At 45.0% G+C, this 24,959-nt stretch overlaps 1 protein-coding gene across 2 annotated transcripts in view; it reads right to left on the reverse strand.

The window, feature by feature from the left end:
• Positions 1-24,959, reverse strand: part of COG6 (component of oligomeric golgi complex 6) — a 1,358,763-nt gene that overhangs the window by 500,022 nt on the left and 833,782 nt on the right. For both annotated transcript variants that reach the window (XM_069639705.1, XM_069639707.1), the window contains exon 14: positions 9,312-9,443. In XM_069639705.1, the coding sequence (XP_069495806.1) occupies positions 9,312-9,443 (132 nt within the window). The remainder of the gene's footprint in view (positions 1-9,311; positions 9,444-24,959) is intronic.

Consider the following 24,959-nt stretch of genomic DNA (forward strand, 5'->3'; position numbering starts at 1 on the left):
TGGGAAACTGTCTTTGTGGGGTTGTCCCTGAGATATCCTTGAACCGATAAAGCAATTATACTCCAACACCACAATTAAAATCAGAATATCGAAAGATGGAGTCTTGACGGACTCGATTAGAACTTGGCATGGCTTGCAACAGGGCTGCCCCCTTGCAGCTACACTGTTCAATTTATTTACATCAGATTTCGAAAAAAATATACAGACGCCAACAATGAATCCTACAAAAGTGAATGTGACCTTACTGCCATGTATCATAAATAGCCCTAACTAAGTTAGAAAAGCATACAGGAACAAACCAGTTGAAGATTAATGCACAAAAATCATGACTGTCTCGCGATTACAAGAATAAAAAGAAACCCCACTCCTTTTTTCTTCAAGATCACAAACTATCACAAGCAAAAACAATAAAAAACTTGGGTGTTTGGCTCAACCCGTCACGAGTTGAAAAAGACTAAGTGGAACATCTCAAATCCAAGGCACACACCTTAGCTCGCCAACACTTTTTCTACATCACAAAGCTAGAAAATACTCTGTAAAACCAGTAATATCATTCTACAGACAGAAGGTCTCCGCAATCTTGACATATGGTAGAGAAGCTATGATCAACATAGAACGCACAATTTGGCAACAGCTTGAAGCCATATTATGGAGAAAGGTACCGACACTCCCAGCATCTTTTCCAATGCCGCTCATTCGATATGAACTTGCCATCCAGTCGCTGGAATCGATCATAACATGCAAACAACTAGATTTGTATAGGAAAATGATCAGCGACGAACACATACCGGAAATCAAAATATTTTGATCCAGATCAAGTTCGAACAATGATACCGCATTAGACGCCTGGAAAAAACTTTGTTGAGAGCAAAAGAATAGATGCAGAGATCCCTATGGAAATGATTATCCAATGCCCACAAGAAGCAAAAAAGAAAATTGCCTATAATGACTGAATTACCACAATACATCTTTAAGCGCAATATCAACTAGATCTCCATTGTGAATGCGAGTCAAGAGCGATTAATGATCCTCCAAATTATTTAAAGATGTTTCTAGCACAGCAGATACAAGATACTTTTATGAGGCTCCGACTAAACATCTTGCCAACACGCAAAGTTCTCGCAAAAAGGAAAATCATTCCGACAAACCAACAGTATTGTCGATTCTGCAATCAAACTGGAAGAATAGAAAGTCTTGACCATATAATAATGGTGTGCCCAGCATTAACAGAGAAGCGAATCCTATTTAGGGACATGTTTATGAATTCTACCAAACAGCTAGACCTTAACGAACGATGGGCGCAAATCCTTCTGGGAAACAACAACCATCATCCAATTCTGGAATAAAATCATGGAAGGAAGGGAATAGTAAAATCCCAAAAGAAGATAAGACAAACTGGTAGTATGAATGGGAAAAGGTGCAAGGGTGAGTGGAAAACATGAATGAACTGATCCCCATCCAATACAGGAGCAACTTTATGGAACTGACAAATAAAAAGAGAAAAACTAGAAGTTAAGATAAACTGTCAACAGAAGACTGAATACAGAAGAACACAAGAGACCGAATGTTCTACATGAATGAAAATAGAAGACTGAAATTATTACATCATTTCAATTGTTATGTGTATAACAAAGGAAACGTTTATGATATAAATGTAGACATTTTAATTAAAAAAAATTATAATAATGTCCCTGTGTCTGTCCCTTACACTTATAACTAAACTAGTAAGTAGCGCCACAGTTTTTGGTCCAGGAGAATTACTCACTGCTCCTGGACGCGGTGCCAAAGTTCTGGTTGCAGGTTTCTTACCAGGGGGAATGTCCCCACTTCCCCTGGTTTTAGTACTTCACAAACAAACAAAAGGATTGCAGATCCACTAACACTCTGCGTCAGAACATTCAATATTTTGTTATTCCAGTGGCCTTTCCCTGGATCACTGGTTTGATCTTCCTTGAGGGCACAACAACCAGGAGAATGACTCCCTTTCTCCTGGAGTTCTTTCGCATTGCTCTCACAGTTCACAACACCAGGGGAATGTCTCCCTTCGCCTGGCCTTTCTCAGCATTTCTTTCACAGTTCACAACACCAGGGGGAATGTCTCCCTTCCCTTGGCTTCTTTTACACTTAGTTTCACAGTTCAGCTCTCTACTGGTTTGTTCTGGCAGACCTGGTTCCATCCCCTGCCAGGTACAGCCCCATGGAAGACAGGATGTATTGGTCTTCCCTTGTGGGTGCAGTTCCCAAACCTGTATCTCCTTATGTCGATTTGGCTGACCATGGTTGTGTGAGGGGTCAGAAATATGAGGCGGACAAGTAGGTTGAGTTTTCTGACAAGTAGCCATTTTATTAAATAATAAGGGTGACAAATTCATTAAATAATAAGGGTGACAAATGCCTACCTTCCCCTAACCTAACAAGGAGTTGCCTACTGTAAGGAACTCATGGTGGCAACAATAAAGAAAGACACAAGGAATCACGTTCAAGGGTGTTTTTATTAAACTGTAAATGAAGGGTGGAAAAACCCCTAAATTAAACCTAAATCTAAGATGGAAGCAAGCTTCGACCATCAAATGAAAAATAAGGCAGTCCTTGTGGTGTTGTGTCAAAATAAAATGGCTACGCCAAAAAAAAACGATTGCCAAATCCTTGCAACTAATTACAGAAAGAGTGTGGGATAAGGTTTTCAACAAAGAAATATGTGTTCACAAATAATAAGTCAGGATGTGATTGCCAGGGGTCTCCCTTCCCCACGTTTTGAGCACGGGACAAAGTGGGTCTCCTGAGCACAGCACACACTCGAGATTTCCCAGCACAAGCCGACAGTTCATTATTAACTATCAGGTTTGTCGAAGGTTAAGTCCCTTCTCAATAAAAAGTCTCATGCCTTCAAGGCCTAATCTATTCAACAAACACACACTTCGGTTTCACGTATACTATGGGTGATGGCTTCACCCCTCGTTCCCCCTCTTCTAAGCGTAGACCCTTCACAAAATCGTATTCAACAAATCAACTAAATAGTTCCTTTTTCAATGAACTTTGGGTTTTAACTTTCCACCCCAGATCTCCCCCTTTCAGGCTCGGACCCCTTTAAGACTTTAGCCTCCCTCCTTCGGGTTCACTGTGGCTTTTCTTACTTTTACAAATCTTAATGTCTTTTTAAACAGTCCTTCAGGCTTCGCCTCTTTTGTTGGCTTCCTTCGGCCGGGTTCACTCTCGCCGGCTTTTACAATACACTGTTCATACACTAATTTAACCAAGAAGGACTCATTTCCCTTAGCTTCTCAATCATCTGTCAGTCAAAGACTTTCGACGGTGCAGAGGATTTTACAAGACCCCTGTATGACCACTTTCAGCACTTCTTGCCTCTTCCCAAGGGCTTCTGGTTACGGTAGTTTATACCATCGGGTAATCGCCCTGAGTTTCTTGACTAAGCACCCACGTGGTGCCAGACTCCACTGTTGCTGGTTATCACCCTCGTTCATCAATATTATCTTTAAGCTTCTCAAAAGTTCAAATTAGTTGCTGGTTATTTATTGTTCAACACAGTTCGGTTTCTTATCGGCTCTTCCCTCGACTCACTGGCTGTGATGAACCACTTGGCTTTCTTCTCCTTCGAGTCAAGGTTGGTACCACAGAGACCCGAGTCTCTCCCGGGCTTGGTTATCAGGGGAGGAGGGTCTCATGTACCGTAGACATCTGCTGCAACACACGCTGGCTATCGTTCGGGGACTTATGATTCCTTCAGCAGATGTTTCACAGGCCTTGGTTGGAAAGGGAAAGGTTGCTGCTCTCCTGTTCACCCTTTCGGTCTGCACCGTCTTTCTCCTCCTCTTGAACTGCGGTGCTGAGTTAGCTCTCACATCGCGCAGTCTGCCTTGCTGGTCTTGTGCTCCATCTTTTATCCCTGTGGGGAAGGGAAATGGCCGTCCGGTGTGTGATTCTGGTAAATTGCCTGACTTTGACTTTGCCTGACCCTTGTATTGGGACATGTCAGGTAAACGGCTATGGTGTTAGTCTGTTGTCTTCCATGTTGTGCGAAAGTGTTCGTGTCAGGAAAGGGAGGAGGCAGTGTTTTGGAATATCCTGCATGGTAGGATGGGGAAAAGGTGTTGATAGAAGGGGGATACTGCATCTCACACATCAGTGTCCCACAGTACCTGCGATCCATGTGATCGTCCCTCACTGTTCCACCACCAAGAACTTGTTCCAGTAGCGATGGCCGTATACTGGCCACCTGGATGACAGATCCCTGGGGACTGGCTTTGGAGACACCTTCACGTTTCTCACTCTACCTATCCAACTAAGACTAAAGGAAAATGACCTAATGTTCAAAGGTATCTGTACCTCACTCTCATTCATACATCTAAATCATATAGGTGTTATTTGGCTGTTTAACGTCATAAAATAAAATATAAATTCAAACATACAAATTATTAACAGGAACCGTTGTGACCAGGTCTGAATCCCCTTCCCCTGGATCAATTCAGTATATTTCAAACCAAAGTTCAAGTCAAGAAAGTGATTTTTCAATAGCCAAGTTCCACTTCAAATCTAACACAAAGTTCTTGTCATTCCAGAAATCCTTCACTTGACACTTGGAGTTTCAAAAACAGGATTTATCACTCTATAAGGCAATTGTTAAAGGCTGCACAAAGCTCTTGCTTGATAAACCAAACAGACTTTGTCTTCACACTCCCAGTCAGAATTCAAAGTAAATTCACTTCTTTGAAAACCAATCACTTTCACATTTCATCTTCATAAAAAATATAGGTTTGTCAGGGTAGTTTTTCGACAGTTCATCATAACACATTAGCGGACTTGCCACATTCTTTCCACCACAACCTTCTACCACACTGCAGTACTTCAAATCATCATCTTCCTGGTCTACTATCCTGGTGGGACTAAACACCAATAGTCCCTTTCCTGGTGTACTCACTTGCCAGGATAAAACTCCTACTACTACTAATAGTACTCTGTGGGGAGGCTTACTTCAGACTTTCCACACCTAAATCCTTAATGAGGAAAGTAAATCAAAAACTGCTTCTTGAATAAGTCTTTTGACTTTCAACAACAATGGGTTCACAACTTCTTCTACAATGGTACAGTACACATTGACACTTTCCTCCCCACTGATACATTTGCCACAGGCAATGCAGGTTATATTATTCTCCCCCTTGATGATTTCCACAAGGAGGACTTCTCTCATGCAACCTTTGGATTCCTTGTTCACCAACAACTGGCTGTTGGTAATGTTTCCTTTCTAGGCATCCCTCATCAGGAAAGTTATACCCCCTTTTATTTATGATTTCTTTTCTTTGATTTAGGCAATGCTGGTTACAATCTTCTGGTACAGGTAATTTGTTATTTTGTAGCGTACATTCATTTTGCTTGAATATTGTCCTCTCTTTACTTTGGCAATGGTGGTTACAATATTCTTCCATTCAGTCGCTCTTAGCATGAGAGTTGCGCCCAGATTGCTTTAATTCAACAGTTCGGTATTCAAGAGTTTTGCTTTGAGCCAGTTGTCTATTTCGGAGCGCTACACGGTTACCTAACTAAGGTCAACTCACCGGTCTTTCTTTGAGTTTCCCTTGGACCCGCTGCTTTGGCTTCTTCGTTCGTCGGGATTGTTCTACTCCCATTGCTCATGCCTCCTGAAAAGGGAGCTTTCTTTGCTCCGCACACACTCCTGGGAAAGCCACCCACCAGAGCAGTATGCAGGACCAGGAGAGCTTCTCTCTCCTCCAGGACAGCTAGCCTCACCACTGCTTCCCGCTGCACGTCCTCTGCATTCAGGATTCTGGACTTCTCCCACTCCCTCCAGAACGTGTCACGCTGGCAACACAGCGACGGCTCCGGCATGGTCTTCTTCCTCCTGCTTCTGCTGCTCCCACTGCTACTCTCTAATGACCCGATCCTGAAGGGCATTTAAGTTTTTAAAGGATCTGCTAAGGTATGGGTCATTACAAGCCTTAGACTGCACACTGGAGTTCTGCAACTCTAAGTCCCTCTTTCTCGTCTCAGTACTAAGAGCATTATGGGTCTTGAAGTCCCTAATGTTCTCATTCATTTTAACATAATTTTATTCACTCTGTTACAATGATTTATTCACTCTGTTTCAATGATTTATACAATATACCTTTAGGGGAAGCTTTCAACAGAATTAATGGTTGGTTCTGGGTTTTATAATTTAAACCTAAAGTAGAATTATAACTATCCGAGGTTTTGGGAAGGGAAGCCTTACTATGACAACATGCCATTAGGTATTCAGGTATTAAAGAAGCCTCACCCTCAGAAGTGGATGAATACTGCGTCCCTCCTAACAGAGTAATATTCCCTTGTGACCACCTCCTCCCAGGTGATCCACCCAGCTAATATCACCCCCAGGGTTAGGATAAGGTAGTGGCTGCCTTCCCCAGGCCACCTGCGAGGAGACTTTAGGCTGGAATTCTCGGAGGAATCTGTAGGATTCATCACAGTTGCTCCCCTTCCAGGAACTGCCACGAATAAGATGACTTGCGTTAGGTTTTGGTTTTCGGGTGCTTGCATCTTCCCTTTTGGTCAGTGGCTCTGCTTGACCCCCAGCACAAGGGAGACTCACTCTCTCTATATTTGCATGCAGGACCCAGACCTTTATCTGGTGGCCAGTGGTATTTCCATTCCAACTGGGATGAGGGAATCTATCCCAGAGGCTATGCTTGGCTGGCCACTCCACCCCACCGGGTCTCCTGTGTTTCCCGCTGCCTGTTTCCAAAACAGATGTGCAACTGGCTCTTCAAGATTTCATAGTTCTTCTTGCCAGCCTTTCCAGTTCTCTTCTGATCCGAACAGCTACTTTCTCCAGCGGCTCCTCAAGCCCTGCTGTTTCGGTGCCAGTGACATCTCACCCTCTCGCTCCCCACTCGGGAACGGCACCCGTTTGGACCCAGAGATCCACCTCATAACAGGCGGGGGACTGCCACTCCTTAAGAGGTCCTGGTAGGAGTTGGTCTCCTGCTGGCACCTCTGCTGCGAGATCTCACCTTTTTCCTCCTGTCGCTCAGCTTGATCTTACCAGGTAGCTGACACAGACTCCTTGTTTCCGGGGTAGAAGACGCCGAGTCCTTCTTCAGTGTTCTTATTATAGGGCTTGTCCTGCCCTTCCATAACATCAGTCCTTGTTAGAGGCTCTGTGGCAATTGTTCTGCCTCTCTTGAGCCATCTAATCTCAGTACTTTTAGTTTTGTCAGCTTCCCAGGCACTCTAGCAATACCTGGGTCTACTATGAGATGGTGAATCTTTAGGTCTGCAGAGGTACATGGAAATATTGAGTAAGGTGCTGGGGTCTACATGGTAGCGAGGTGTGTAAGTTGTTGGGTGAGAATTGTTATACCATGTTCTACCTAGATGGTCGTACTTGTCCCTAGGGGGGGGGAGGGGAGTCTCCTCATGAGATCCTCCTGCTGTGTACCACCCCCAGGGGGACAATTGGGTAGCGGCCTCACCTGGCTGGCCTCATGGGAAGGGACTTCCCCTCTGGGAGAAGTGACGACATCTAAGGATCTGTCACATGGAGGGGAGGAGAAGTAACAACAGAGAACATTGGTGGGAGGAGTAAGGTGGAAGAGTGCGGTAGTACATGTAGAAGGGAAGAGTTCTGAGCAGGGGCATGACTGAACAACCCTAAATTCGACAGCTTAAGTGCAAGGCACAATCCCAATTCCCGTAGAAGACTAACCTTTGGTTAGAGTAAAAAGAGTTAGGAAGACTCTTAGGGATCTTAGATAGCCAGCGTTTAGAGAACCATCCATATGAGAAGACAGTGTCAACATTCTGACGGACCAAAAGCGTGTTACGGATGCCTGAGCTAGGGAGGAGGGCCATAACAAGGTGAGACATAGAGAGTGTGATGGTCCTAGGCCCCCCCCCCCAAAAAAAACATTGAACTGTCTGATTTCTGTGCCATCTCTGACACCTGATGAAGGCCCTAAGAGCTGGCAACCTGGACTTACTCTGACTGCAGAATAAAACACTAATTAGTAGTGGAAGCAAATCTGGTGTGGTAAAAATTAGATTTTGCTGTAAAACAAAAATGTACAGAGTCATTTTTTTATTATACCGTGCCACACATAGGGTTCGTAAATAAAAGAAGTGCTTCGAAATAAAAGATGCATATATTTTTAAATTTGGAAGAAAATTATTAAGTGTAATTCAATGCGAAACATTCGTTTTCTTTATATTACACCAGACTTTTTAGAAAAATTTTAGAAATGAAAACACATTTTTTAAAAAAGTTTTGAATTAAAGATGTATTGCTTTTAAGATAGGAAATATTCATTTGTTTATATGAATAGGGGTGGACAGCTCACTGAAAAAGCATTGGTCGCTGACACGGGTCAAACCTGCACTCAGCTTGTTCAATTCTCCAGTAGGGCCAATTTAGCCCTTCATCCTTGTGGGGTTGATCACTTGAGGAGCATTCCATCGCCTGACATCATTATCATTATAATTATATTGTAGAACACACATTTCACTAGAAGTGCTCGAGACATCTGAAGTTAGAAAGTAATGCCTTCAAATAATAAATACTATATTAATATCACATAACTTTGAAACATTTGTTTGGTCCTGGTGTGCAGGTGATGCATTTTGTTTGGCTGTGACTTTAATGCATTCCGAAAGATGTAATACTGGATCCGACCAAAATACCCTGAATAACCTTTATTTGAGTAGGAACTAGCGGCATTCAGGCAAAATGGCAGCGAAGGCTGAGATTAGGTTTGCTTTCGCCATCAGGTGACCTATCCATTAGCATGCGAAGGGACATTTCAAACGCCACTCTTTTTAAGAAGGCACACACACACATACGCTAGAAGAATCAGGTCCAACAAAAAGAAAAGATGTAAAGCTCACCAAAAAAATCACAGAGGAGTCAAATGTGACCGGATCAAGATCGCTGGCAGCTCAGGTCGTCCTGTGACATGAGTATGAGTATGGTGCTCTAAAGCCTGGGCTCAGAACATACTAGGTACATTTATTTATCCGGGAACGGGACGCCGCGTACTCGGGAAAAAACAATCAGAACTGTGCAAGGTACCCATGTTAATAAACTTTTGAGGCCACTGCCCTGTCCTGCAACTCATCTCGCAAGGTTTGCACTGCAAAACTAGCTTCAGGAGACCCTTAGCCGATTCACAGGCTACACAACTGCACATTGTACATGCTTCCCGATTTACACCATTAGAGACGTAAAGTCGGTGGTTTAAGCACATCTGGTAGCATGATTCTGAATTGTGTCGTGCTTTCCTGAATGCACATAACTTCTGTCTTACCTGTACAAAGTCAGCTTGCCTTGCATCCAACGGTACCACCGAGGAATCGTGGGACACCAGAACCTCACGCAGCAAGGAGAGTGTTTGAGTCAAGGCAGAGCTGGGCCCAAGGTCAGGAGGCGGGAGTTCCACCTGTGGAAAAGATGCATGGTTATCCATTTGCAGCCTGCATAAACGCTGTTAAGTATTTTAAAAGCATGGGGTAAGATAAGCTGTCAAATTAATGCACGTGTACGGTATGGCCACATGTCTCCTATACAGACTGGAAGACCATTTTTGGGGTGGATTAAGGTGGGGCTTGTATTTTTCATTTGAATGAAAATGAGGTCGACACAAAGTAATATCCTGCTTCAGTCTATATAAAAAGGATCACTTGAATAAAAACGTCACAATAATAGTGCAGTGTTTCAAACAGGTGCTTTCCCTTGTAGCATACTTGCCAACATTCTGTGACCAAAAAGATGTAGGATTTTTCAAGTTTGATAAATAAAAATTCCCATAACAATGACGTCACAGGAAAATACAACACATACCAATAGCACAACATGGAAAGATGTTGAAATGTTAAAAATGTATAATTCTGAATGCTAACACCAAATTGTTGGCAGATGCTGGGTGATGGTGTTACTCTCTGCCATTTGCTTTCACTTCTGGTTCACCTAAGGGTTGTACTGGCAAGAGTGCAGGACAGAGTCATGCAGTTGTCAGGTCAGTGGATTGGTTTGAGTGCAATCAAAGTAATCACCTACCAGTCCACTGTATAGACAAACTTATTAATGTGTTGCATGCTCTGTCCTAGAGCCTGCCTTAGAATCACATAAATGACTTGCCACTAAAAAGCAGTAGGATCTGTCACTGAAATCTGTAGGTGGTAGGCCTGCTTCAAAAGCAGTAGCCTACTGCCTAAATCTGTAGGGTTGGCAAGTATGTTGTAGGTTCTCCGAAGCATTTGCGTTTCCAGGGAGGAGATACAAAATCACTGGTGCTTGGAAAATACCAACGGATGCACCACTTGGAAAAGCAACTTCACTATGTTTGCTCCTAGGCAGTTATGCTGTGCACCCTACCTCTTTTACATGAAAAGATATGAAATGACCACAAACGAGCTGGCAGATAGCAAAAGGCTGTACTTCCTAATGGTGTTATCCATTTGGTATTCACTATTATCGTTAAAAGTATTTACTTCCTGCAAAAACAAACGCACTGGACATGGTAGAGGGGAAGGTATTTTTTTTTAAAATCGATGTAAAGCACTCAGAATAGCTGATTTGTTTTAGGCTAAAAGCCAGAGGGAAAAGAGATTTTGAAGAGTGCCAATTTCAGATAGGACGTGATATAACCGATATCCCCTTTAGCATTCCTCTGCTTTTTATTTTCATATATAAATTAAGCAGCGCCATCATCTCTGAATTGGAGAGGTATGAGATAGTGTCAGGATTTTCTGTTAACTACCAGAAATTCTCTGCGCTGGGGGGTGCGGATTCCCCGTGTGACTCTGGCTGGAATGGGGGCAATCTGTCCGATTCAATGGAAGACTAGCTCTATTCCTTACCCAAGGGTCCGGCTCCCGGCCTCTTTCCAGGCGACTTACCTGGCTAATTTTCTGGGGCTATTCAGTGACTTTGCTGGTGACTTCTAGTGGTGGAGCCAACAGGTGATTTTGTTAATGGAGTGGGTCACTGCACTGAAAATGAACCTCCTGTCCAGGCTCTTGTACCTCTATCAAGCCCTGCCGGTCAGGGTTCCTGCCGCTAGTCTGTTAATGCTACAACAAAGGTTTCAGCATTTTATATTGGCAGGGAAGAAACCAAGGATCCCTAGCGTTGTTGTGATGGGGACATCAGAAGGGGGTGGGAGCCCCAGATCTATCTAGGTACAACTTGGCTATCCAGGTTTTCCCGTATTCTGTCATGGAGAGAGTCTGCCCCTGTGTGCAAATAGGTGGTCCTGCAACAGATTTACTCCTACTCCTACTTCGCGCCTTGAAACACCTGTGTATAGGAGGGAGGGCCTCTCCAGTTCTATGGCGCGCCTACACTCTACAGGGGTGTCCCTCTACTACTGACGCATGGCTCTGAGGAAGGTGGGGGTGATCCATGGCCTGTGTCCCCATGACCAGATTCTTGGGAACCCTAGGTCTTCATTTGGACTATCTGGTAACAGCTTCTCTCACTGGACTGAAGGGGGACTGCAATGTCTGTTCCAGTTATACCATGACAACACCCCCTTTAACTTTTGTCAACTGTAAAGCTATGTTTTGTTTCTTGCCGGAATGTGCGATTGCAATATATCCAACTTAAGCACTGGATCGCCCACCCTTCGGTTTGGGATAGAGCACTGAGAGACCAAGTAGACCCGGAATATTCCTTCACTGAGGGGGTCGGGAGGGGCAGTATTTCAGCCCTCTACAAATAACTGAGTGTCAAGTTATTATCAGCTAAACCTTCCTATCTCACAAGCTGGGAAAGGGATGTGGGTTCGCCTATTCATGATATGGCCTGGGAGGAGATTTGGGCCAGGAACCACACTTCCTCAAAATGTGTCACTAACCGTTTATGCATGAATAAGCTTTGCTACAGGTGGTACTTGCCCCTGCTGACCTTGCACAAAATGAACCCTGCCCTGGACTCACACTGTTGGCAAGGGGGTGACCTGGTGGTAGCTATTTTCACATGTGGTGGTCCTGCCCAGTGATCCATACCTTCTGAGTGAGTATTGTGGCCCTTGTTAAAGAAATTGCTGGGTTGGATTTGCCACTCAACCCTTTAGTTGCCCTCTCGGGTTGCTCGGTTGAGGTTGTGTACCCTTAACCAGGGTTTGCGCCCCTGTTGATCAAACAGCTTCTGCTCACGGTTAGGGTCACAGTCGTCTGCAGGTGAAAGCGCAGAGAGGGCCCACTGCTTTCTTACTGATCGATCAATGTGTGAGATTTTCTAGTGGCAGAGAAAGTGACAGACCATAAGACTAAACAAATAACTAAATATCTAAATGTTTGATTGCTGTTTATCGATTATTGCCAAACGTACCCAGCTGTCTTTCAGACCCCTCCCTCCCTTTTGTCAAATTATTCTTTGCTATGAATTAGTGGGGGACAGGCTGAGTTCTGTACTGCTGACCCGAATTTTGTACTGCTTGGGGTGGGAGTACTGGGTGTGTCTTAAGATTTTTTTCTCATTTTCTTAGCTGCCATCGATGCTGCTGACACAACTGGTCTTTGCTTGTATCATATCCTTGTTTAAATATATGTTTTGGAGAAATACATAAGAGGTAAGAGAACATGTATGATGTGTGAGACATTCATGGTATCAAGAGACGACACAGACGACAGAATTCAAGTTTCAAAGAGCTTTCTTAAAATGTCAGGAAGGTATAAGGCCTATCCTGCCCTATAACTGAGTTAGGGGTTTCTCCTGCCTAAAGAAAACTAAGGAAAGTGCAAATCAAAGTTTTGTCTGTGACCAATACCTATGCTTGCCAGCACATCTAACCATAATAGCGTTAATAAATAAAGTCTTAGCTGCTTTCCACAAGTTCAATATGATACAGTTCACACAAGAAAGTAGTTCTTGAGGTTTCCCTTCCCCATTATAAAGTTTCTCAGATCTTTTCAATCTCAGGGTTCCCTTCCCAAAGATTCCAATGTGCTACTTATTCTAAAGTCATTTATTCAATGTTCAATGTAGGAAAACAACAAGTTTACTTGTTCTGCCTTGCCTTATCAAGTAGTTCACAGTTGTCAGTGGCTTACTTACAATGTTCTTTGTTGGTCATCATTTAGGGTTCCCTGGTGTAGGCGCAGTTATCAGACCACACGGTCCACCCTTTACAGGTCACGCAACCAGGAACCCTATGCTTCTGCTTGGTTTGCTTTAGGATGACTGATCTTCATAATAGAGAGCACCCTGGTCTAGGCGCAGTTGTCAGACCGCACGGTCCACCCGTTGCAGGTCGAGCAACCGTAAGTCTCTCCTGGGATTTGTTTAGCCCCTCATAGGCTCTCCTGCCTTGGGCTTTGGGTTTTTTCACTCTTGTCTTTTCTTTTGGAGAATGCAACCCTTTTCAGCACCAGTCTTTACTTTGCCATAAGATCACACATCTCCCTCACATTTGTAATCCGTATACTTAAGTATTTATTAAATTTGCCACTTGTTGTAATTCAAATACCTAAGTGTTTGTTCACTTTGTCACTTGTAGTTCTGTCCACAAAACTTTTGCTTCACAGATGTAGTTTGAATACTTAAATATTTGTTCAATTTGCCACTTGCTATAATTCGAATACTTAAGTATTTGTTCGCTTGTTGAGAAAAAATATAACTTCCAAGCGTTCGCTTGATACTTGATATCATTTATTCTTAATCAAATAGGAGTTCTCATATAGTTCGGTATTCAATATGACGGGCTTTCATTCAAAAAGCCATTTTCATTTAGTTTGGCATTCAATAGCATTCGCACCCACTTGTGCTTATGGACCGTTACTTGCCTGTGGTCCCACGGGAGCGCCCTAGTCTTCTGAGACTCACCGGCTCTTCAGGTCTTCTCTGTTGCGTGCGGTCCCAGCTGCTCTCACTCACCTCCTCAGCAGTCAGGCAGCAGACTGCATTGACTCTGCTTTCCCGCTGGACACGTCCTTGCATATCCCGGATTCTTGATTCTTCACAATGATCACGGACTGTATTCGTTCTGCTTCCTGCTCCTGTCTGCAGCATGCCCGCCTTTGCTCCTGGTGCGGCAAACTCCACACAACCCGTACTTCTCGGGTCCTGTAGTTCTTCCGGAATTGTGACCAGTCATCAGGCTGCCTGGTCATGCGGCAACTGGCCAGTTCTCCTTCTCTCACATAGCTGCCTCTCCTTCCTTTATACAACTGAGCCCTATTAAGAGGTCCCAGGGGTGTGTTGTTAACTTGAATTGCTTGGCTATAATGAGCTCAATTAATGTAACATACCGACTCAGTACTGCATATAGTTACACCCCTCTTCTTCATATCAGTACAAGAGTGGTGTTGGTCATAGGAAGTGTGCATTGTTCCTAGTTGCCTCTTCGTCTTCTCGGTACTTGGTAGATATTTATAAGGAGAGATAGGGCATGAGTGTGAACATAGCCCATGAAGGATGAGGGAAGGGAAGGTGATACTAGATTAGGAAAGGGAGGATACCATTTCTCGCCGTCCGGCACTCTCTCCCCAATTCCCAAAGACCCTCTACCCAGGTGATACTGCCTCGTTTGTCCACCCCCAGTGTCAAGATCCAAGAGTGATAGCCTTTCCCTGGCCACCTGCGCAGAGGACTCCTAGGGAATTGGAGGCAGAATACCCTCAGTATTCTCACTGCAGAGAAACTAGAACATGACATAGCCTGCTCAAGAGAAATTACCCAGAGAAGCAAGATCACTGCTAATATAACTTACATTATCTTTCGGACAGTAGATTCTCTTGCTTGACCTCAAACTTTAAGAAAGAGAGACAATGCGCAGAATCTGGCCGTAATTCTTTATTACACAAAGCCCTAGCTGACAATCAGATATATGCAAAATCTAGAAGTGCATTATGCACCATTAAAACCACTTATTTGATTAAATTGGTGTTCTGCATAGTGTCCCATGTACTAAATAACTACTTTAAAGCGCCGGAGAAAGCGAAGGAGTAAAGAAATGAAAAAGATAAGGGTAGGGAAAACATCATTCACAGTAAGACACATGTCACATTCTTGGTTGTCCATTGCTGATTAGAGGGTAAATGCTGGTAAGGAAGATCTACTGGGGCTGGGAAAAGATGGTAAAAGTTCTAGTCCTAGAAAGTTCAATTGTCTGGAGGGTTGCCCAGAGCAGTGATAGTGGTTATGATTAATTCAAAACCTTCCAGCCATGACCTTTTTGTTTTGCTTAAGTCACCCCGAGTGGGACAGTTCTGCCCAGACGTGGGTCCCGAGCCTGCTGGGCCTAGAGACCCAAGCTACTCCTCACTGATGACGCCCAACAAGGCTGAAACATGTCTGGGGATGTTTGTGGTCTCGTGCAGAAGGGATGTGACCCAGCAGTTTGGGCTGGACTGCCCCTTTTGGGTGGGACCAAGCCTGATTTGCATAAGGTGTTTCCTCTTCTGTAATGGCTTGGCAGGCTGAAAAACGATGGTCTGGTGGGCTGCCCAGAGCTGTGCCAGTGGTTATAGTTAATTCAAAACCTTCCAGCCATCACCTTTTTGTTTTGCCTAGAATGTTCTGGCCATCATGTAGGGGATCCTGGGATAAAGAGGTCCATAGTCTCTGTGCTTCAGGCCTTGGACTGGGTCAAGTCAGGAAAGCTTTCTTGAAGGGAAGGTTTTTAAGGGGTTCCTAAAATGTAGGTTTTTCTCAAGGAATCCCAAGTTGCCAGAGAAATGAGGATGGGAATTAAAGGGTCAGAGTAACGCAAGTTATACGTGTCTCCCACAGGAGTTTTTTTCTCTAGAGAAATCATTACAGAGTTTGGTACCAATCACTCCTAGTAATTTCCCCCCATGTTGGGCTCCCTTCGAAAGCACCATATGCATATGTCAAGTGTTTGTAGAACTAGAGCCCCTAAGAGGTCAGTGTAGGTGGAATTCTTTTGCCAGGTATTTCATGCTTTTGTTCTAAATAGCCGGGCAGATTATGCATAATAGTTTGAATTTCACTTTAGCAGCTGGTGTGAGTGAATACAAGGCTTCAATATGAATGTCTAGCGTTCATTATTTTGAGATCCCGGACCGGTTCCACAATTCCGTTGCGGACTAGAATAAGGTTTGATAGTTATAATGACTGCCACTTGGCAATGCAGAATTACCGCCAGATTACGATGTTAGTCCCAATTTAGGGACTCCATGGGGATTTCAGTGGAATGAACACCAGTGGTAATTTTGCCAGCGGTTATTCCATGGTAGTGGCCGTTTGACAGTAAGGCAGCAGAATTATCTCCTGCGTGTTGTTGGAGGTTTTTCCTTCATATTACCACCAAACCCATAGTTAGGCGGTGCGGTAATGCAGTGGTAATACAGTGACAACTCAATTATCACTGGATTACCACTGTTTTTGGTCACACTGCCAAACTCAAAATGAGGCTCTGTGTCAAAATTAAAGGAAGAGAAGAATTTTAAGTCCTCCCGAAATGGCCAGCTTCCCTCCAGTTCATAGGAGAGAGAAAAGAGTGAAGCAATAGGAGTTTAGAAAAAAAGGAGGCTCTAACAAAAAGTAGTGTAGTGAAACAAGGAAAAAAGGCACGCAGCATCAAAGTAAACAGAGGTCAGGAAATGAGGGGCAGATGTGACCTGAAAAAGAGTCCAAGAAGACCCATCTGATGGAAGGGCTTTGTGGGGACGGTTAGTGGATAGATCCCTTGTGTGCATCATATAGACGAGTTCACTGCTGCTGACTAGCACCATCTGGATGGCCTCCTGTGTTAGAAGAATCCAGGAGCCTCACCAAATGTGACCACCATTGCTGCAAGGCAAACACCGCTCTGGATTTCGGAACATAGGCAGCACTGCCACCTAGCTAGGACGACACTCTAGATGGGTCACACAATGCTACTGTTCAAGAGGCATAAGCTGGGAACCGAATGAAGGTTTCCAGTTTCCTAAATCAGCAGATCCTCCAAAATCAGAGTGTAAAACAAAAATAAATCCTTCACTTGCTGGATCATGTAATACATGTGAATTCCTTTTTTTATTTTACAAATAGTGTGTGTGCAGAGTTTTACTTTCATCTGTGGAAATATTCGGGCAGTTGGACCATATGATTTTGATAAATGAAAGAACAGTCTAGTTGAGAAGTGAAACAGGGATGCCAGAGTTTAAAATTCATCACTTTACATTAATAAACAGACATTCTTTAAAGGACCAAAGGAAACAATTTGTGACAAAAACAGCAAACAGTCGGAAAAAATAATGAAGCAGATTGACCCATATTGTGATACACAAAGTTTGTTCATCTAACCCGTTAGTATATGTACTCCTCTTGGATTTTAACCAGGAACACGCAGACATTTGTCTGGGGCTGTAAAGCTCATGGGAATAATAAATATAAATGTAAACACGCTCAGAGTGCAGCACCTCTATCTCTGGGGAACCTTTCAGGCTTCGTCAACTTTGACCTCAGGATCACAGGGCTCCTGTTCTAAAATCGCAAATAAATGTCTAGGTTCCAGAAATTCAAGAAACACTCGGCACCCCAATTGGGTGTCAAAAGCAGCCCACAAAATGTACAAGTGAGTAAATGAACATTGTGACAACTGTGATTCTAATCCATAGTCCCAATTCATTCCACGTGTGGATCTCGTCCCCAAAGAGCATGCGAAAGAGTCCTTACAGGTTTCTCATTTTAGAAATGCATTTCCCAGTGCCAGTAAGGCCTCAGATTTTTTTCAGACACCAAGAGGCACAATGGGATTCTGCGTCTCCTTTGCTCAGTGTAAATGGCACTCAAGACTCTGGATGTGATGTCATGTTGTTAAAGATTCCAATCGGGCGTCACACACCGGAACAGGACACTTGTTCTTATCCTGGGATGTGGCGCTCAATAGGAATGCTTTTTCTTTAATTTCAATTAATTCAAATTGAGCCGCAACCCGACCAGTCTCACACCCTCTTTTACAAATACCCCGGGTCACAATGGACAATGAACCAGGCCGGTTGGTGAAAATACAATATTTATTTATTTTTTAAAATTCACAAAAATCACACACATTTTAATATTGGGCAGCAATCCCCAATGGGGTGATAATGACAATAGAAATTGATGCAATGCACTTGGTAAACCTTCTATTAGACCATTTCCAAAGCACAATTGAATAGGAGCACTTTTTGAATTAGGAGAGATAGCACCCAAGTTAAGGTTCCCCCCTGCAATGTTCCCTCAACCCACAAATAATTCTGAGTGGACAGAAAGAAGCAGCAGGTAGTCAGGGATTTTAAACCCTTTGCAAAGGCCTAAAATGACACTTGGATTTTGATAAATAATTAATTATATGTGTGTTTAAATACTTATATGTGTATGTTTTCTCACAGTATCACGGATGTCATATCACTAACAACTATAAGGAAAAGCATACAGTTCACAAAGCAGGTTGAAATGGAAACAGTGCAGCCGAATTCACACATGGAAAAGTTGCATTTAAAAAAAACAGGTAAAAAATACTGAATTGGAAAGCGGTTTTTGGGCAGGGGGATAGATGAACAGCAGAGGCACAATATAGAAGTGAAAGGAGGGCTATAGGTGAAGAATTGAGAGAAATTTGGAAGGTAGAATAAGGTTTGTTTTTAGAAAAATAGAGCAGTTAAAAGAGAAAATCTGTTTTAAAAATGGAAGGCACATTTCACTTAAACTAAATCATTTAGACTATATTGTTAAAGAAAGCCACGGTACGTCCAAAGATTGATTTGCGACGTCAACCTTTTCCCGCTGTGTCCAGATCTATGTGGGAATTACTTTAAATTATTCCAAATACGACTAAGGAGTTATTAGATGAGATGGAGGAAAGAATGGCGCTAACACTAGAAAACGAGAACAGGGTGCACAGAGAATTAGCACAGTCTACACAAGTTATCAGGGTATGGATAGGGTTGCTTAGAGAGTGGAACAAAGACAAAAGTCAAGATGGGGTAGACTATGTGTCATGGGATGTGGGATACTCACAGTCCGCTCTTAAATTGGCGATTAGGAACAGTCAACCGGGTTCTGGACTCCAGGGCTCGGGTCACCAGGTAACGTCGGACTCTCCTAGCAGAATAACAGCTGGGCCTGTCTGGTCACTGGATAGTAAGGACAGCTGGATGGCAAGGTTACAGCGGGCATGCAGTAAGTGGCAAAAAGCCAGGCTGGTATCTGGATGCTTCCCAAAACAATACCACAGCTTTTCCCTTTAGTTATTGGGATTTCTGGATTGAGGCCTTGCTGTGGAAGGATCAGCAATGCTTTGGCCTTGCAGTGGAATCAGCTATGCTTTGGCTTTGCAGTGGGATCTGGAATCAGATATGCTTTGGCTTTGCAGTGGGATATGGAATCAGCTAGGCTTTGGCTTTGCAGTGGGATCTGGAATCAGGCAGGATGAATGTAGAAGATCAGGAACGCATGCAATTCAGGAAAGAGTGTGTGTCTAGAGTTTTGTCAGCCACCCTTTTCATAGAGCATGGTGCCATTATAGAATTATACGTTGGGGCAGGCTTAGCTAAGCACGCCTCTAAACAACTGGATTGGTCAGGGGTGATAGTTACCGCCTTCCTCTCAGCTAGTTGGGTTTCGAGGGCATGATGTCAGATTTATGATGCGAGTTTTACAATGTCAAGAACCTCCCACAGTGACTTTAGCTAACATCCATTTTTGACAATTGTGGCATTTTAGCAAATTACATAAGCAGGTTACATATTTTATGCAGCACATGCCAGTCCAACTCTGCAGTCTGCAAGACATTGTTTCGCCCTTCTAATAATTTTGAATCATTTTTAGTGTGAAATATTCAGCCTAAAATTCTATAATTGTACCATGTGTATGGATTATCATTAGGCATGTAAGTATTGAATTTCACATTGGCATTATGTACACTTTCTTTGGAATACCCAATTCTCTGCCATTTCTGTTCCCTATATTGCAGTGAAAGCTAAAATGTCCTAAATTACAACCCTCAAAATTACATTAAAACTGTTAACTTTTTACATTGGTGCGAATTTCTGTTGCCAAAATAACCGTCTTCAAAGTTTCTTAATAAAATAGTCTTTTGAAACAAATGCGCTGGCCTTTGTCCTCCATTGGACCATTTATTTTTTCTCTTCAGCTACCCCCAACTGTCATTTCAGCCCATTGGGGATGCGGGATTCCCAGTTTGATTAAAGGTTTTAAGGCCACTTCCACTTCCACTTCACAGGTTAGTGTCCCAGAACTTCCATTGTAAGAGGCCTCAGCGCAGACGCAAGTCTGCCAAGGTAGCAATTAGCTCTTGTGTGTTCTAGCATCTACTGTGGGGGCCTTCTGTTGCTGGCACCCCCAACCAGAAAGCTGTTCGGGGCCGACTTCCCCCATGTACCCAAAGCAATGAAATTGACATAGGCCCAGAAAGCCAGGGCCTTTTTGACGCATTGATCTTTGATATTTTGTAGCCCAAAAGTGAAGCGTTTTCCGTGTATCTGAAGTAAAGCTTCTTTTGATTCCTTCAGAACTAAACAACAGCCTGTCATTCAGAGATACTGCTCTTGTCTGCTGGAGCAAAATGTGAATGGGCATGGCAGGGCCTCATTAATAAAAGTATTGTGATGAGGAATCAGAGGAAAAGAGCATCAGAGATGCATCATTTTTAAATGTAAATATTTCCCTTTTTCAATGGGAACTTTGGGCTTGCAGCAAAGCAGCGCTGCTTTTTCGCTCCCCTTCTTTGATACATGTCAGAACACACTGGCAGGCTTTTTCAGTGTGCCCCCTTGTTCCATCCTGCCCAATATGTGCTTGGGCAAGATGGTGTAGCCATTTGTTTGGTTGCTGCAAAACGCAGTTTGGGTGTGAGGCAGAAGCCAGCGCAGCCATTTTGCTGTTTCTGCTGAAATGCAGCCTGGTTGTGGATGGGAGTACTGCTGAGTGGGTAAATATATCCCACAATGTGTAATATATATAGAGCTGGCGCTTGTTTGTTTGTTCTTTGTTTATTGTGCTTATATGCTACTTTATATATTCCAGAGCACTTTTTGCATAAAGCGATACAGGAGGTTTAAGTTACTTACCTGTAACTATTGTTCTCCAGCATGGGTCTGGCATGGATTCACATGCTCATGAATATTCCCTGCCATCCGGCTGGGAATCCTTGGTAAAAGAAAAACAGTTTCACTTTCGCTTTAAAACTGTATTTCTCCTCTAAACCAATTACTGTCCCCTGGGTCATACTGGCCCCATCCAATGACAGCCCTCTTCCTAAGATCCACCCCTGGGGGCCATCTTCAGATTTGGTAAGTACGTAAAGTGGCAGTATGAACCAAGAAGAGCCACAGAGGGGAAGGATTGAGGGTTTGCATGTAAATTCATGCCAGACCCATGCTGGAGAACAATAGTTACAGGTAAGTAACTTAAACATTGTCCAGAATGGGGCCTGGCATGGATTCACATGCTCACGAATAACGATTACACAGCAGTACATATACACAACCACAGGAGGTTGCAAGGCTCAACAGAAGCAATAAACACTCACCCCTGGAACAGACTTGCCTCAAATGAACAGGTTGTGTAGCACCACTTGGCCGACACGGGACTCCTCCCTGGAATCCTTGTTGATGCAGTAGAACCTCATGAAGGTGTGCGTGGACCTCCATGTAATAGCCCTGCAGATGTCGAGCAGGGGCGCAGCCGTAGAGTCACCTGGAGATGGAAGCCTTCGACGAGGTCTTTCCATGATACACAGTCCAAAATTGATGAACATCTGAGAATTCTTCCAAAGGTTCTTTGTGCATGCCATGGAAAACCTCAAGGCACAAGCAACGTCCAGCGAATGCAAGGCCCTCTCCGCTGGCGACAACAGATTCGGGAAGAAGACAGGCAACACCAAAGGCTTGTTGAGGTGGAACTCCGGTGTCACTTTCGGCATAAAGTTGGGGTGTGTAAGCAGTACCACCCTTCAAGCGTGGAAGGACAAGTATGGTGCTTGCACGACAGGGCCTGGATCTCCCCAGCCCGTCAGGCCGAAGTGATTGCCACAAGGAAAGCAGCCTTCTGCATCAGAAACTTGAGCAAGGCCTGATGCATCAGCTCAAAGGGCGCCCCCATGAGCTTAGTCAAAACCACATTGAGCTCCCAAGCTGAGGCAGGAGTCTTCACCGGTGAAAAAGTTCTGAAGAGGGCTTTGAGGAACACCTTGATGAGGCTGTGCGAACACAGATAAGGCATATCCGGTGCCCTGGTGTAATGGGATATGGCAACCAGGTGCACCTTGATGGAGGCATGAGCCAGTCCAGCCTTGGCCAAGGAAAGCAGGTACTGTAAGAGCTATGGAGCTGTGACACGCAGAGGGGTAATCTTCTGTGCCTGGCACCACACAGAGAAACGTATCCACTTATGGCCGTAGCACGTCAACGTTGAAGAGGCCCTGACCTTGGCCAGGACGTCCTTACACTACGCAGGTAAAGAATAATGTCCAAACTCTAGGGCTGCAGGAGCCAGGCCCTGAGGTTCAACAACGCTGGGTTGTGGTGCAGAATCGCTCCTCCATCTCTAGAGAGAAGGCCCGGAAGTAGTGGCAGCCTGATGGATGGAACTGCTGACAGACGTAGCAGGTCTGGATAAGAGATTTGCTGCAGAGACGCCAGAGCGACGAGTATCATCCTGCAGTGACACGGAGTGTGTTGATCACTCATAGTAGGAGTGGAAACGGAGGAAAAGTGTATAGGAAAAGTCCCTTTCACAGGAACGTGTATGCATCCCCTATGCTCCTTGGCTGCGGAAACTGCTGGTAAACTTCTGACACTTGGAATTTGCCACCTTCACGAAATGGTCGATCTTGGGTTGACCCCATTCGAGGAATAGAAGATCCAGCTGGTACTGGTGAAGCTCCCACTCGCTGCAAGACCGTAGCTCCATGCTGAGTGCCATGTGAAAAGGGACGAGAAACAAGCCCTGACAAATGGCCCAGTGCCACAGATCTTGGGCCTCCCTGGAGAGCACCGGAGAGCGTGTCCCGCCCTGCTTACGGATGTAGAACATGGTGGTGGTGTTTTCCGTGAAGATCCTCACCACCTTAACCTCTGCGATGGCAGGAAAGCCTTGGGGGCCCAGAAGACGGCCCGAAGTTCCAGGATGTTGATGTGAAGTGTTTTCTCTTCTGGGAGCCAGAGGCCTCTGGCGTGCAACTGTCCGGTGTGAGCTCACCAACCTTCCAGAGAAGCGTCACTGGTGATGGCGTCCTGGTAAGGAGGGGCTTAAAATAGGGCCCCATGCATGAGATGAGAGCGCACGGCCCACCACTGTATTGCTCGTCGGAACTCCTCGTTGAGGGCGATCTTGTCCTTCCAGGATCCGGAGACATGAAGCCACTTTGCATCCAGAAACTCATGGAAAGGCCTCATCTGTAGTCTGCAAAGGAGGACAAGGTTGATGCTGGAGGACATTATGCCCAAAAGCGACTGGACGGCTCGCACAGTAGCTGATCACACCGAGCGGGAACAAACTAGCCAATTGTCCAGGTAAAGGTAGACGTGGATGCCCTAGAGATGAAGATGTGCCACCACCGGAGCCAAGCACTTTGTGAAGAGCCTCTGGGCTGATTTCAGGCTGAAGGAAAGTGCCTTGAATAGTGTCGCCCCTGGACCAGAAACCGCAGGAACATGCAGTGCATCCGATCGATGGGGACGTGAAGTAGGTGGCCCCCAGGTCCAGAGACCCCAGGAAGTCGCCTTCCTCCAGTTGGCCGAGTACGTGCTGCAACGTGACAATCCTGAACATCTGGGACTTCAAGTACATGTTGAGGAGTCCCAGGTCCAGGATCGGCCTCCACCTTCCTGTCTTCGTTCGGACCAGAAAGTATCTAGCCTAGACCCCAGAGCCCCGGAGTTGCTGGGGAACAGGTTCCATCGCCCCCTTTTTTAACATGGCCTGGACCTCCTGCAGCAGCTGCGCCATGTGCTGTTCTTGTCGAGTTACAGGGGGAATACAGGGACCCCTGCACTGGAATTCCAAGGTGTGCCCCTGTCCGAGAGCGTTGAGCAACCATTGGTGATGGTCTTCCACACACTGACGAACCTCGCCAGCCGGCCTCCCACTGGGGTGAACAGGTGGGGGCCTGAGTCCACAGCCGGTTCAGGCCTGTTTCAGTGCCGGGGCACTGCCCTGCAGGTGGCGCAGGCCTCTGCTCCTGTATGCCAGCGAGCAGCCTCTGAAGACCTCTTGCATCGTGGAACGGAAAGGCTGCTGATAAGGGTTGATGTAGCCAGTGAAGGACCTGCCAGGTTTTCCCCTTGAGGAACGAAAGGACGATGACCGACGTTGCTGCACGGTACCCAGCGAACGTGCTGTCTTCGTGTCAGTCTTGGTGACTTGAAGAGACTTGCCGACCGTCTTGTCAAATAGGTTTTCCCTGTCGAATGGCATATCCAACGTCTTGGACTGAACGTCCGGCCTGAAGTTGGTGGCTGTCAGCCATCCCTGAGGGCGAAGAGACACTGTTTCCCATCTGACGGAATCCAGTGTCCCAGATGTCCAATGGCGTGGTCTGAGGCCACTTCCCCTTCCTGGAACAGCTCAAGAGCTTCTGCAGTCTTGCCATCAGGTAGGAAGTCCAGAATAGGGCCCGGCTTATACCAGAGCTCCCAGTCGTGGCGGGACAAAATGGCCAGGGCTTTAGCAGCCTTAACTGTGCTGGCACCCATATAGATAACCCGATTCTCCATAGCGTCCAGCTTCTTCCCCTCCTGCTCCGGTGGTTGCATGGACGAGGACGACTGATTTGCAGAGCGTTTCCTGGCTGCGGCTGAGACAACAGAGTCAGGTGAAGGCAGGGATCTCAGGTACCTGGGAACCAAGTCCGGAACTCTATTTCTTCTCGAGCCTGTCCCGCTTGGGCGAGGCGGTTGTCGGATTCTTCAACAGCGCAAGGCCTTCATCCCAGATATCGTCCAACAAGGGTTGGGCATGATGGGGGTCCACCTGGACTCGTGACGTTGATAAAAGAACC

This window comes from Ambystoma mexicanum, chromosome 7q (genome assembly GCF_040938575.1).
Source record: "Ambystoma mexicanum isolate Mex_15411 chromosome 7q, UKY_AmexF1_1, whole genome shotgun sequence".
In the NCBI taxonomy this organism is placed as follows: domain Eukaryota; kingdom Metazoa; phylum Chordata; class Amphibia; order Caudata; family Ambystomatidae; genus Ambystoma; species Ambystoma mexicanum.